Source organism: Corvus kubaryi, unplaced genomic scaffold (genome assembly GCF_017639235.1).
Source record: "Corvus kubaryi isolate FWS band 111438036 unplaced genomic scaffold, C.kubaryi_AGA036_p1.0 68, whole genome shotgun sequence".
NCBI lineage: Eukaryota > Metazoa > Chordata > Aves > Passeriformes > Corvidae > Corvus > Corvus kubaryi.
In genome coordinates this window covers 15,304,373-15,318,346 of record NW_024582056.1, presented here as the reverse complement: position 1 = coordinate 15,318,346, position 13,974 = coordinate 15,304,373, and the positions used below count along the sequence as shown (strand labels likewise).

The 13,974-nt window shown below is 41.2% G+C and overlaps 1 protein-coding gene across 15 annotated transcripts in view; it reads right to left on the bottom strand.

Annotated features, from left to right (window-relative positions):
• Positions 1-13,974, bottom strand: part of FHOD3 (formin homology 2 domain containing 3) — a 377,539-nt gene that overhangs the window by 61,550 nt on the left and 302,015 nt on the right. For 14 of the 15 annotated variants that reach the window (XM_042048634.1, XM_042048636.1, XM_042048638.1 and 11 more), the window contains 3 exons: positions 12,053-12,267; positions 5,810-6,115; positions 1,183-2,072 (listed from right to left, as the gene is read on the bottom strand). In XM_042048634.1, coding sequence (XP_041904568.1) covers positions 1,183-2,072; positions 5,810-6,115; positions 12,053-12,267 — 1,411 coding nt within the window. The remainder of the gene's footprint in view (positions 1-1,182; positions 2,073-5,809; positions 6,116-12,052; positions 12,268-13,974) is intronic. The other variant, XM_042048643.1, reaches the window with a different exon arrangement.

The window sequence follows — 13,974 nt, the reverse complement described above, 5'->3', positions numbered from 1 at the left end:
ATACCTGTTGCTTGCTAGGTACTTGGGGGCTTGATTATAGAAATTGCAATGTTTCCACTTGGCCGAGAAGATCAAGAATGACTATTAGAAAATTTTGAGTTAATAAACTGGACAAGTGACACAGAGACCCTTTACTGAGAGACATCCAGACTCCCCAGAGGAGGAACAAACAATAATATCTATAATACATAGTAGGTATAACCACTTTCTCTAGTAAAAGAGAAGTAAAATATTCGAGGTGCAGACTGCATTTTATGTTACTATAAGATATATAGCATACAGAGAAAACACACAAGCAATTCATTTATTTTAAGAGAGATGGACACTTTTTACTATGATTTTAACTGGAAAAAAACATTGTTTCCCTGATATCAATTATGCTGCTTAGAAGAAAAAGAGTTTATGTAGCCATGAAAAACAAATGTTCAGGCTAATAACTTTTTTAATGCTACTTCAAATTCCTACTAAATGTAACTATAAAAAGCTTCCTTTTGTTGTTGATTCTAATGTTAAACAGCCATGTCAGGAGCCTTTGGGAGTTTATTTTATAACAATACTGAGGAAGAGGGAATCCTAGTTACAGAGGTATTTCCTGTGCCAGCTTCCATCCTAAAATTGCCACACTGCATAAATTAAAGTTTTAAAATAGGCTTGTTCACCAGTATAAAACAAAAACCCAACACCCCTGCAGAGTTCACCTGTAAACTTGGTCTAGCTGATAATTTGATCCTTCAGAACAAAGCACACAGCAGATCCAGTCCGATATTCTAACCTTTCCACATAATGATTAGGAAAATATTACCAAGTGAAGAACTGTCAAATACACAGATATGAGTCACCACACTGTGACCTTTTTATGAATGTGACAGAAAGTATTTCACATTCCAATACCTACTTTGGCACTCAGCTATGGACAATCTAATGTAAAACTTGTTGGTATTTGCCACTTGCAGTGATATCCCACAACTGGTAGACCTGAGACAGGAGGGCAACTTGGCACGTACAACACCCTAGGCTCATCTCTAGTGTCAGGTCATGGAATATCTTCCGTCATAGGCCAAGCTAGAAACACATCCAGTAATTTCCACTGGTTTGATATAAACAACATAAATCACCTAGATCTAATTCAGAATGAATACCAATACAATAGCAGAAAAACAGCAAACTGAATACAAGCTGTACCTTTGTGACAGGCAGTTCCTTGGATTTAGACTCAAAGAGATGCTCCAGTTTGGAAGTGTCCACCTTAATGGGTTCCAGTTTCGACCACAGGAATTCTCTGCAGCGTTTGTTGTTTTTACACTGCCACTCAAATGGCCGTACCTCATTCCAAAACAGACGGATGGTTTTCTTCTTCTTTATAAATGCTGGCTGACCCCTAGAAACCTGGGGTGACCCTAAACCCTGAGGAGTGCTGAACAGTGGAGGAGGAGCCAATAAATTAGCAGAGGGTGGAGGTGGAGGCGGACATCCAAACAAGGGGGGAGGCGGTGGAGGAGGCAAACCCAGAAAAGAAGGTGGAGGTGGAGGAGGGGGAACAAGGGAGTCCCCAGGACCCATATCCATGTCCAACACATCTACATCATCCTCCTCCCCCAAGTCTGTAAAATCCATGTCTTTGATTTTAAGTTCTCGAGGATTAGCCATGAGCTGATCCCAGATGTAATCAGATTCCTTCTTTGTCTGTGCTGGTGTTTTCTCAGGGACCTGTTCACTGATTTCATCTTCAGGCACTGCTGTCCCCTTAGCCAGATCACCACTGTTAAATTTTTCTGCAAAGGCTTTCACACTGCCTTGGTTGTCCAGATTTCCAATCTCCATCTTTTTGACACTTTCATCTTTGCCCTGCTTTGTGGCCTGAAGAATAGAGATCCTGCTGGCTAGGCTAGTGAGTGACTCCTCGCTTTCCTCCGTCTCCTTCTTTTCCTCCTTCGCCTCCAGCTCCTTCTCCTCTTCATCTTTGGGCTTTTTGTTATGCGCATACAACATGTCCAGCATAAACCGCTTGTTGTTGAGGATGTTGCTGCACTGCTCATTCACACCAGCATCCTGAATGGTCTGTGACCATGGACCTGCAATCACACACACAGAGATGGGAAGTCAAGGGAAGGAAGTCAGAGCACCAAGAACACTCTTCAACCCCCCCAGAAAAACCATTTGGAGGATGCATGTACAACTAGTCTGAAACTGGGTAAGCAGTTACTGTCAAAATTCTGAAATAAGATACAGCACTGATACATGGCCTGATCTTGATGGGTTGGGAATAATTCTCAAAAATGGAAGGGGAGTAAAGAATGATAGGTAGCTTGGGAGGGACTATGTAACTTTCAGGATTTGAATGTCCAGGTTTCTCCTGAAATCTGTCAAGTTTCACTTTGTGCTTACTGCCTCAGCTCATTTTATACAGTGCACAAATTCTCATAACCTTTAGTATTCCAGAATGGGGCTTAAATATCATGATAATGACACAAAACAGGTTATCATACTCTCCACCTGGCCACATACTGGAACAACCTCAGGAAAATTTCCATATGAAAGAGATCTTTCTTGCCTGATGTCAAGGTCAACATGCAGCTGTTTACTTCTCCTCCTACCACCCTGCTGGCTAGGGAAGGGCAGTTTTCAGACCCGGCCATTCCTCAGAACCCCCTGGTGGGGTACCTGGGCCATCTTCACAACACAGACTATTGGAATTCCAAAGCAGGCTGCATACCCAAGGTACAGCTCTCAGGGCAACTCAGTGAGTGTAAGTATAAGGAAGATTTTTAAAGTTGTTTATAATATGAGAACCTTTATAAAATATTTTTGAACATGCTGCTCAATAACCACTATTACCCTCCCTGTTATATGACAGTGTTGAAAGACTATTGGCCTTCCCACATCACAGTCATTTAACATGTCACTGTAATGAAGCTTCATCTTTCTGACTACTGCTTTTCTCACCAATAATATGCAAAATACCATGTTTGAGACAGCACCATAAATAACAAATTATAGTGGTCAAACTGTAAAAATATATGATGTAAGCGTCTCTGTGACTCCATTTCCCTGAATTTAATACTGCTAACCAATGTGGATAATGTGTCTAAAAATTATGGTGCTCCTTTTTCCAGTGGGCATCAAATAAAGTGATTAAACATGCAACAATGATAATTCTTCACACTTACTGTATTTCCTGTATGGAATTCCTTCTGTTCCCCATAGTCCTTACACATTTTATTAATACATTTTTCATAAACTCTGCTTCTTTTATTTCATCATTTTACTTTGATCGCTAGCCTGCCTTTTTTGGGAGGTCCTTGTGGTTAAAGATTTTCTTTTATACCTGTTGGTTGCCCTTTTTCTTAAACTCCCATTTTATCTTTGTTTCTTCACTTACGCTCCCACCTTTTTCAGTACTTTATAGTTTTAAATATCTTTTACAGCTTCCTTTGTCAATGGAGCTGCTTTCTTACCACAACATCTAGTCCCGTGCTCTGAGAAGGTATCCTCTTGGTGAGATCTACATTCAGAGCCCCAGAACTCCCTGCCTCCCCTCCCTTAAAACAACAGTGCATTAAAATGTAGGGCCCTGAAGCACAAAGCATATGGACAGCAGTGACTCCTGCCTCTATTTAGATCAAGCTCTAAACCATGTTTTAAAATCAGTCCAGAGGTTTAACCCCAGACAAAAGAAAGATTTTTTTCAGCAATGGATACAACCTACTTTCCTGCAGGCAGCTTGACTTCTTCCATGATCTGCTCATTTTTCCTCAGACTTAATCCATGGGATTGCTTTCTTACCAATACTTGTCACCTGAGGCAGTCTCTTAGATTTCTCTCAGAGGTAGTTTCACTAGACAATGTCACTAGACAACTCCTTCCCCACACCATCTATTTTACCCAGCTGTGCCCTCACAGAGGATTTCCCCCTATTCCAAGCCTTTCTTTCAAAGATGTTCAAGATGGCTCCCAAGATCCATCCCACAAACCCCACATGATGTACCCGCTCTCAGTTTCACCAGATGGAATCCTCCAGTGTTTAATCCCTTTGCAAAACTGCTCATCGGAATTTCCTTAGACACAGTCCCTAATTTGGGTTCCCCAAGTCTGCCTCCAATTGTCCAAGCTGATCAAAGATCACTGCTATGAAGACTCTTGCTACCTTGGTGGCCGATTCTGCCCTCCTCTCCACAGGTAAAGCTTTGAAATACCATTGGAGAAACAAGACTTGTTGGAAGCCAAATTTGGCAGGATGGCTAATGAAGAAGCCTGCACCAAGGGCTTTGTCCTCAATGCACCTGGGCAGAACCTCATAAATGGCAGAATGCACGTTGGGAATCTCAGAACTGCTGGAGAAAGTGCTCTTGTTTGCTTTCCAAAACTCCTCAGCTACTAGAGAGCAAACAATTCACTACATGAGACCTCCTACACAGCACTACTGAATAAATCTTTGGTCTACTGGTAGTGTAGGACAATTTTAAGATGTTGATTTTAATAAGAGTACATTTCTTAGCTTTTAACAAAAGTACATGGGGACTTTAAATTGGAGTGGTAACAGGTCGGTAACAGACAAGATAAGGAGAAAAAACCTGCAACTGGTCTCCTTTATTTGCATTTGGACTATCTTGGACTATGCCACAGTGTAACAACATCCTTCATCTGTGATACCTCCCCTGCCTTTCCTACACATATATCCATCTACATTCTTTATGAGTACAACAGCATTCTAAGTAACTCAATCTTGGTGCTGACTGAAAAGAAATTAGCTCTTAAATTTAGGATATAATTCATGTAATGCTTCCCAGAAAAAGAAGTGACAGATTTAAACTTGAACAGTTCAATCTGACAGTCTGTGTCTGAGGTAATCGCTGGGATTCAGAGCCACCCCTCTTCTTTCAGGACAGAGCAGGACTATTTCACACTGTGAAGCACATCTTGTTTTCTTATCTAGAATTTAGAAAATGTAGGACAATGCATTCCATGGCTCAGAGCAAAGAAAACGTGGGAATCCAATGCCCTAATTACATTACATTCCTTTACCTCACTATAAAAAAGGGAAAAGAGTAATCAACAAAGTCGAAGTCTGCCTTTTATTCCCTCCCTGCCTGGGTGGCATGATGAACTCTGGTTATCATTATCTCTCTGGGCAGAAACTTGGTACTTAATGTGTTTCCCAGGCCGGGCCTTTGCAGGCTGGTACCTGGTGGCGTATTTGACCAGAATCCCTCAGCACCACAAAACTGGTCTTTTCCAGACAAGGTGTACTTCATGTGCCTCCTCCACATGAGCTAAAGATGGCCACAGCCCAGACCTATCTTCAGTAGCTCCTATGTATCTCTCTCTGCTGTCTGAAGCCTGACCAAGACAGAAGAACTGAAGGGAAGGAACAAACATCTCAGCCCTCACTGCTCTTCCTTTTCCACTAAAAAGATGAGAAAAGGTATCTGGAACTTCATGACAAATCATGTCAGCACAGCCCCTTGTCTCACTGACTTATGTACAGAAAACCCAAATAAATGCTCCAGGAGTTAGAGATGCAAGTCTCTGCAACATGGTAATTCAATAGTTAATATATTAATCTTAGGGGAAGAAAATAATCTCAAATCAAATGAAACTTCATTTCATCAAGGCCCTACTGTCCCTCAAACATAGAAACCCCAATAAAGTCTGGATGTCCAAGCAGAGAGTAGACAAGACTTGGCCATGGTGAAGAAAGTCTTAGATAGGTGCAAAGGGTTTGTTAGCTAATTAACACAATATCAGAGCTGCTAATTGAACATTCTTTTTCCACCAGAAACCCTTCATTATTGAAAAAGCTTCACTTTACCAGTTTCATTGTCACTGGTTAACTTGTCCTCTCTCTCTTCCCTCTCTAAAGTGCTGCTTGCTGAGGATATACTGGATGCAGAACAGTTGTCTTTTTCATTCACTTCCTCATTCTGCCTCTCTTTTTCACTGAGTATTGCACTTTCTTCTGGCTCTCTCTCTGGTCCTTGCTCCACCTCACTCTCTGGTCCCACCTCTGTAGCCTCTATTTCCTTGGGTGTCTCCGTTCCCTGCTTGGCCTCAGCCTCAGCCTCCTGCTCTGGTTCTGGTTCTGTCTCTGTCTCTGGTTCGGGTTCACTGGCACTCACTGGTGGAGAGAACAATGGGAGAAAGAGATTCACTTAACAACGGAGCCATCTCAGGTTCACCTCTCTAAACGAGAGCGATGTGAGCGTTGTACAAGTGCCTTATGGAAAGAAAATAAAACGCAAGTCCACGGCATGCTTAGGAACATTGGGAGCAACAGACTGATGGATGTTGTGCGACGACAGCATTGCACATGAGAATGGCCTGGCAAGCCCCCTCACTTGCTGTCTGGAGCCAGCCCACTATTTTTATACATACTTCCACAGCTGCAGTGTTGGACTCGCACAAGGATTTGAACAAACCAGCAGAAAATGGGCATCTCACCTGAGCATTGACAACTCAGTGCCTAGACAGAGCCAGGAAAGAAGAGATTTAAAGAAAAAAAACCACAAAACCAAAAGGAGGGTGATTGTGGCTTTTGGTTGAATTTTCTTTGGGTTCTGGAAGAATTCTTTTTTCACCTGATGACGAACACTTCAACGAAAAAAATACAAATATTAGTTTTAATAACACAGTTGAATGGCACAGTCTGGAAATGGCACTGTCACACATTTGGCTGACAAAAACCATATGTTGTTTCATGCACATTTACTTCAGAATAGCCACATCAAAACTGAGCAAAGTTTCCAACTGCTTGGCCTATGGCACATATTCGTTTCCAATTGGTTGGCATATGGCATACGATGAGCTTTTTTATCAGTTGGCACACAGCAAATACTGTTGATAGTACACTTTGTTTCTTCTTCCCTGCTTTCCCAGTGAAATGAATTCATTCACCTTTAGGGTTTTTAGCTGTAACAGCAGACTTTCACATGCAAATACTCTCTGCATGCTGCAAAGAAACTGAAGAGCATCCACACATGTTCACATCAAGCAGCTCACAATTCTCTGAAACCTGAAATGGCCATGCAAAGAGTGGCAAAAATGGGCATGCATGTTAGCTCTGCATACTTCCCAAATTCCCTCTGTACTAAATCTTGTGTTGGGTGGCTGAACAGTAATGACCAAGTCACGTTTGTTTTGTCCCTCTGTTAACTATTTTTCACTACAATATTGCAAAAGAGTCTTCTGGACTTCACATTGTCTTTGGATTACATGAAATACAATGGGATTTTCTTCAGGAACTACATGAACCTTTGAAGGAAAAAAAAAAGTATCACACTGAAATACTGGAATGCAATCCAAATACTTCAGTCCTCTACTGAGCAGGAAAGTAGATTTATCCTAAGTAAATATAAGCCAAAATAACAAACATCATATTCTTCTCCATTGAGAGCACCTGAAAGTCTAATACTAGATATGCAGGCACCTCTGCACGTGCCTCATTTCTCTAAATGCACCTTACCTATGACTGTATCCTGGACACTGCCTAGGAGAGAATCAAAATTACAGAGGACTGTCAAGAAGTTGGCAGATACTACAAATCCCAGTGATGTGTTTCTCACCACAGCTGTCAGTGTGTAGGGTATAGCATGGGAACATTTTAAAGTCAAGCCAAGATTTGAATATAACTGAGATGGAAGCTTAGGAATTCTTCAGGAGTTCCTGGAACTAATGTGGTACTTTAGCATGAAAGATTCTCAGCTTGCCATGGTGCAATGGTCCATATATACAGATGTCACTAATTCAGCCATGAATAATCATAATGGCATATGAATTTTAGATACTTCTCTCTAAAAAAAAAGCTATCATGAATTAACCAAAAAGGTCAACTCCAACAGATCAGAGGGAGAAAGAAGCTGATTAAAACATGGCCAGGACTCCTAATGCTTATTGTACCTTTGTCCTTATGAAGCTACATTGAAGATTCAATAGGAAAAAGTCAGGGGAGATTACAGGGAGATGTAAGAAATGCTTGAGAAAATGGAAAGTTCAAAAGAATTCCAGATACTCTTCTAACAAGAAATATTCCACACACACCAGAAATATGCAGCAAATTAGCAGAATCTAATACATAACAAAGAGTAAAGAGCAATATACTGACATAGGCTGCTCTTTTGAGTTCAAGGAATAACAAAATCTAAGTACTAGAAAAAAACAAAGATATGTTGACACTCATTTTGACAGCCTCTCTCTCTCTCTCGATATCATATCAAACAATCCACCTATAACCCAAATCACTTAAAAATAGTGAGCTAAGTCCAGCAGCACTTCCCTTAGGAAGCAGTACAAAAATCAAATCTGCCAGGAAACACTATCAAGAGAACAAAGTCAGCAAGCTAGACATGTGTCCATCACTTGCATTTCCATCATGTAATCCACTGTGGTGATATTAATGAGAACTTCTGAAGATGTAAAAATTATGATTCTCAGTGAATTAATAGTGGCCTATTTGAAATGAGCTCAAACTTTCAGCCCCACATCTACTGGGTCCATTTTCATACCCAACAAAACACTACTCTAAGTGGCAACCCTACCGGTGGCAAGAGAAATAAATAACAGACCAGGCTCTGTCCCCTGTCTTCAGACTTCTACTGGTGGAGAGTGCAAAGGCTCAGGAAAGCAAGCCTGTTCGTATCAAAAAGCATCAGCAGCTAAGAAGGCGTGCCTGAGATGTTAAGGAGCATGACACCTTTGTAAGCTGATCCCTTCTGAAAAGCAAGGCTAAGAATTTATAATACAGTAGAAGGATTTGGACATTTCCTTTAATACTCAACTATAAATGAACTTTGAAGCAGACACAAGATGTTGTATCCTGTTGATAAGAACTCAACCCTCCAGTCCTATAAGCCCTCAGAGAGAACAAACATCCCTCTGGGCCCACATCTAATCCCCTGTCAGGCTAACAGATTAGCCAACCACATCCTCATATATTTTCTCTGCTTTCCACTTGGAGGTGTGAGATACACATGCTGAGTGTCTCTTGTGGATGCATACAGTAAGTCTGAAAATGTCTATGTCTGCCCAAGACCTCTTGTTTCAATTGCTCAGGCATTGCCTTAAGTCTTGGCTGTTATCTCCCTTCAGCTCCTCCAGCACAGGATTCCTCTTCCTCTGAATTCTGCAGGGACTCCCTATCTCTCCCCACTCTCACTCCAGTCTTTTCCTCCCACTCCTTGTGATGGTAAGAACAGGTGCAGAGTGAACTGGCTCTTTCTTCATGCAGTCAGAAACAACCCTTTTTTGTCCCCCCACCCCAGTTCCTCCTCTGACTTTCTGTGTCATGGTTCCTTTGGATTTACAACTGAGGCTGCACTGGGCTCATTGCATGCTCAGGCTCTGGTGCTTCCCCATCTGCTGAGATGCTGTCATCAGTCATACTCTGGGCAGTATTTGAACCCTGCTCAACTACCAGTATGTTCAGAAGGTCTCCTACTATCCACAGGGTGCACCTGGGTTGGCCTGCTTGCTTCCTCACGTGCTAAAAAAGCTGCTTCTTTCAGAGAAGGGTTCACCTGCAATTCCTTTGTAGATTGACTTCAGAGATGTCTCAGTTATTGTTGCTCCTCCTTTACTGCATACTTGCACTTCAGAAAATATTCTCCAATGAAATTACAAAAGAGTAAGTAGCTGCTCTGAAAAAAGAAATTAAGTTCCTTTTTGCAGTTATGGGACTGCCTTCATTTCCTCTGAATGCCGTAACACAAGTTTTACAAGAGTAAGTCCTACAAGACTTGATTACTTCAGTGGAACCAATTGTTTTATATGAGAAAACACTTCAGCTCAATAAGTCCAGATTTTTATATTGGGCAATGATACTGGCACACTTCACAGTGTAAAACAAAGTTCCACAGACAGAATCTGTTTCTTTCTTAATACCAGTAGATACTGGATGGCCACAGGATATTTCAGCACAAAAGAAATAAAATAAATCTAGCTTCAAAAATCCCTTATTGTTTTGCTAGTAGATGAACACTCTTTACCCTTGACCTCAGGTTCTGAATTCTGCGGATGAATATCACACATGTGTTAACACCATTCTTGCAGAGTCTTTAGAGCATCCTATGCACAGAACCAAGGAACTGTTTTCCTTCTGCTGTTTCATTCCTGCTTGGGAAGATGGTGAACTCCACGTTAAAAGCAACTGCTTGGGGTGCAAGTAATCTGAGTTCTGCCCATGTCTCTGCTTCAGCTTTTCTACAACTCGCTTAAGCAAGTTAATGCTTCATTTTCTCTACCTATTAAGTGGGATTCATAACCCTTCCTAAGAACAGTAAAATTGAGATTTTAATTCGTTATGGAGCATAAGGAAGTCAGGTAATAGTACAGAGACCATGGCACAGTGTCTATATTAAGCCTGTCCCCTGTTGGCAGATATCGAATGATATGAGCTTCCAGATGGTGTGTCCTACCCACATGCTCATGACTTCCTATGACCTTTCCAATGCTTTTGGTAGGTCTGAAAAAGCAGCCATTCCCCATGCACAGATCCCACTGAAGTATGCAGATTTCAGGTCCCTGCTCAGGTTCTGTCCTGGCCATCTGCCTGCAGCTGCCTTTGGCTGGAAGCCTACCCTACCCCATCCATATATTCTCTCCTTGTGGTCCATCTGCCAGGCTTCCAGGTGCTGCCCTCCAATGCCTACTATATTGCCAGGAGTTTTAGTAGAGATGTCCTGTCTATCCACATGTTGATAGCTTTGCCATATTCTGGCTGTCTGAAGCTGCCCTGTACACCTGCTCTAAATGTATTCTCCAAATGGATTGTGCTGCTCCATTTCATGCTGCAAATTTTTTTAATGCTTCCAGGAGAAATATGTTAAAATAATCATCACAAGAGATACTTGCTCCCTACCCAGCTCTGAAATCCTAATGGTGGAAACATCCAGCTTATTTGCTCTAAAAGCAATATAGCATCAAATAAAATGGGCGTTTGGATGTTTCTGACTATCAATATTGGAGGAAAATATCTGTGGTTTCTAAGTTCAAATGATTCTACTGAGACTCTTAAGGTTCCAAACAAGAAAACTGGGGAATATAATTGGGAAAATATATAAAACTAAATAAAATAAACTTCACCTACTTAGTACAGTGAGGACAAACGTATGCAACATTCAGTATTTGTAATGTTTTTCTCAAATTGCCTTGCTTTATAGCATGCTACCAGCCATAACACTCCATAAAACCAAGCAGTGCAAGTTACAAATGCATTAATCACCAATAGCATGTAGCAGGAAATCAAATAAAATAAAAATGAGTGATGGCGATAATTTGCCCTCAACATGCATTCTAGCTCCCAGTGTTAATGCAACATCATGTGGTGCAAGTATAAATCTGTATGGCGTGTGTTGTCTTGTGGACTGAAGGAGAGGTACATGATGCAAGTGGCAGAATCACACACACACACACAGAAAAAGCATTGCTCTGTACACACCAATAAATTATATGACAGCAAACCAACCGTGCAAACACTGGTTATACTTTCCTTTTTACTAATTGTCTGTGGTCTCTTTTAAGTCCTTTATGACTTGTGCTACAATTTTAAGAGTTTTTCTTGGTATTAAAAATAATCAACACACTCCCCCTGCCTTCAGTTCAAGACCTTTTCTGTTTGTCACATTCAGCCTGTGCTCTACTGGAAGGTTATTATAATCTTGGCATTCATCTGTTGCATTTCTTTTGAGAATCCACATACTCAAAATCTGTTGGCAGGAACAGTTTGTCTACTTCTCATATATAAGGAACATGACACTAAAATTAAGACCCTCTATATTCTCTATTTTCTAATTATGCCATTTGAAGAGCAACAGACTGATAGGATAAATCATAGCAGCAATTAGCAGTGTATCCTATTATTGAACAGATTACATGATATCCAAATCAATGCAAAAGAATAGGAAATTCAGGAAGACAGGATGGAACAATGCAAGACCCTTTACTTCGGCATCTCATAGATTATATTCTTGCAGTCACGCATCAAAAATCACCACTATCCCAAGAGAAATAAACAATGCTGTGAGAAACCAGCATTGTTTCCCCTGCCCTCCTTTTCACTTACCTTCTGAGGGCTGAGGAGTTCCAGAAGGGATGGAAGGGGTCTTCGGCTCTTCCTGGGACTCTATGGATGCTGGGCTGACACACTTGGATACAGGTGAGGATGGAGCTGAAGGAGATCTCAGGTTCAAGGACAGCTCACTTCTGCCTCGGCTCACACTCCGACTTTTCAGCTCCTTCTCATACTCCTCTGCTGCCAACTTCTCCAAGTATTTGTATCTGAAAGTTAAATTCCAGAGGGTTTCCGTAAAGAAGAAGAAGCCTGTGGCTGATGCTTGTTTATGGATGAAACACCTGCAGAGAATGAGCTGATTTCCTGACACAAGAGGTACAGCACTGAACTGCCTGCTTGCCCAATCTGCCAAAAAGTGCACACCAAAGCAAAGACTACTGCCCCGAAAAATGTTAAATTGCGCATTACAATACAAAAGCAAAAACCAGCAGAGTTAAAGAACCTTTAGATGGAGTATTTTGTCTGCACAGTCCTTCTCCTTTTGGAAGCATTTGTCTGTCCTCCTTTTCACCCTCCTCCTCCTCTTCCTCCTCCTCTCAGCCCTCCCTCTCCCAAAACTAAAATGGGAGAGAAAAAAAAAAAACTAAAAAGAAGAAAAAAAACCCCTCCAAACCCAGAGCCCCTCAATACTGATGTAAATTGCCAAAATCTGAGACTTGCTGTAAGGAGAGGAAAATGCAGCAGACAAAACCAGATATCCCTGAAAATAATACCAATAATAAACGTTTGGATTGACTATCTAAAGACTCTGAACCTGCTTCTATTTGCTCTGAGAGCAATGCACTGGAATTCACTTTGTTCTCTCCAGAGCCTACAATGGAAAGTTTCTTTTTTTTATTCTGAAAAATTTCTCTGCCGGACTCAGACATCCAATAGCTTGTACCTGACGTCACATGTAGTTTATTCATCAAAGTCACTTTAAAAGAACAAAGATACATCTGTTTTGCATTTTAGGCAGGCAGAACTCACTAACTGTTTTATTAAGACCAGCTACCAATCATATTCTTCATAGTATGCTTTATACATTTCGACCAAAATAACTTTTAAATATGTGCTTGTTCCAGATGTCTGCTAATTTTATCCACCATTATTTGCTAAGGAATAAATTCATGAGTACAGCTGGATCAGGCTTTAGACTGTTTGCCTTATCCACAAGTGAGCTATTAGACAGGTTAATCAAGACTACTGCTTATGTCCCTGAAACACTCTGGTCATTCCCTATAACACACTGCTGTAAACACTTCATAACAGTGAACACCTCTCCTCCCCCCTTCTGCATCACTGACAGCCAAAATTAGTGTACGATGGTGCACTATAAGCAGGCAGGGTAAAGAAGTCAGCCATATGTGGTAACAAACATGCTTAGTACATATGGTAGCCACACGCATGCACATTTGCAAACATCCATATAGAGCACAGAAATGTGTCTTTGAAGAGCAGTCCTTGTGTTTTCAGAGGCAATTTGCCTTATTGCAGACAGCAATAATGAAGAACAAATTCGTTTTCTTTTATTCCTCCAGAGGTATGCACAGGCTTTGAACAAATTCTGCAAGAGAAAGAACCCCTACAGACTCTGGATGAAAATATAACAAGCTGCATACTTGCATGGTTATAAAATAGGAACTGTTTACAGTTCTAACATGAAGCCAATTCTCGGGACTGAATCTTGCCTTTTCAATAGAGGGGAAAGCCTTCCTCTGGCATCAGCATGATGTTTGGTGCAGTTCATGAAGCCACTCTTTCTTTGAACATTGGTCACTTACGTACAGTGCCTTCCACCTCCTCACAAGCAGAGCAGATGGGACTCCAGACTCATAAAGAGCCATTCAAACTGATTATTTGGCACAAACAGGTACAACCCAGCTGGCTGCTGCCAAGGGGGTTTTGCAGTTTGCCAACAGACTACAACAAAG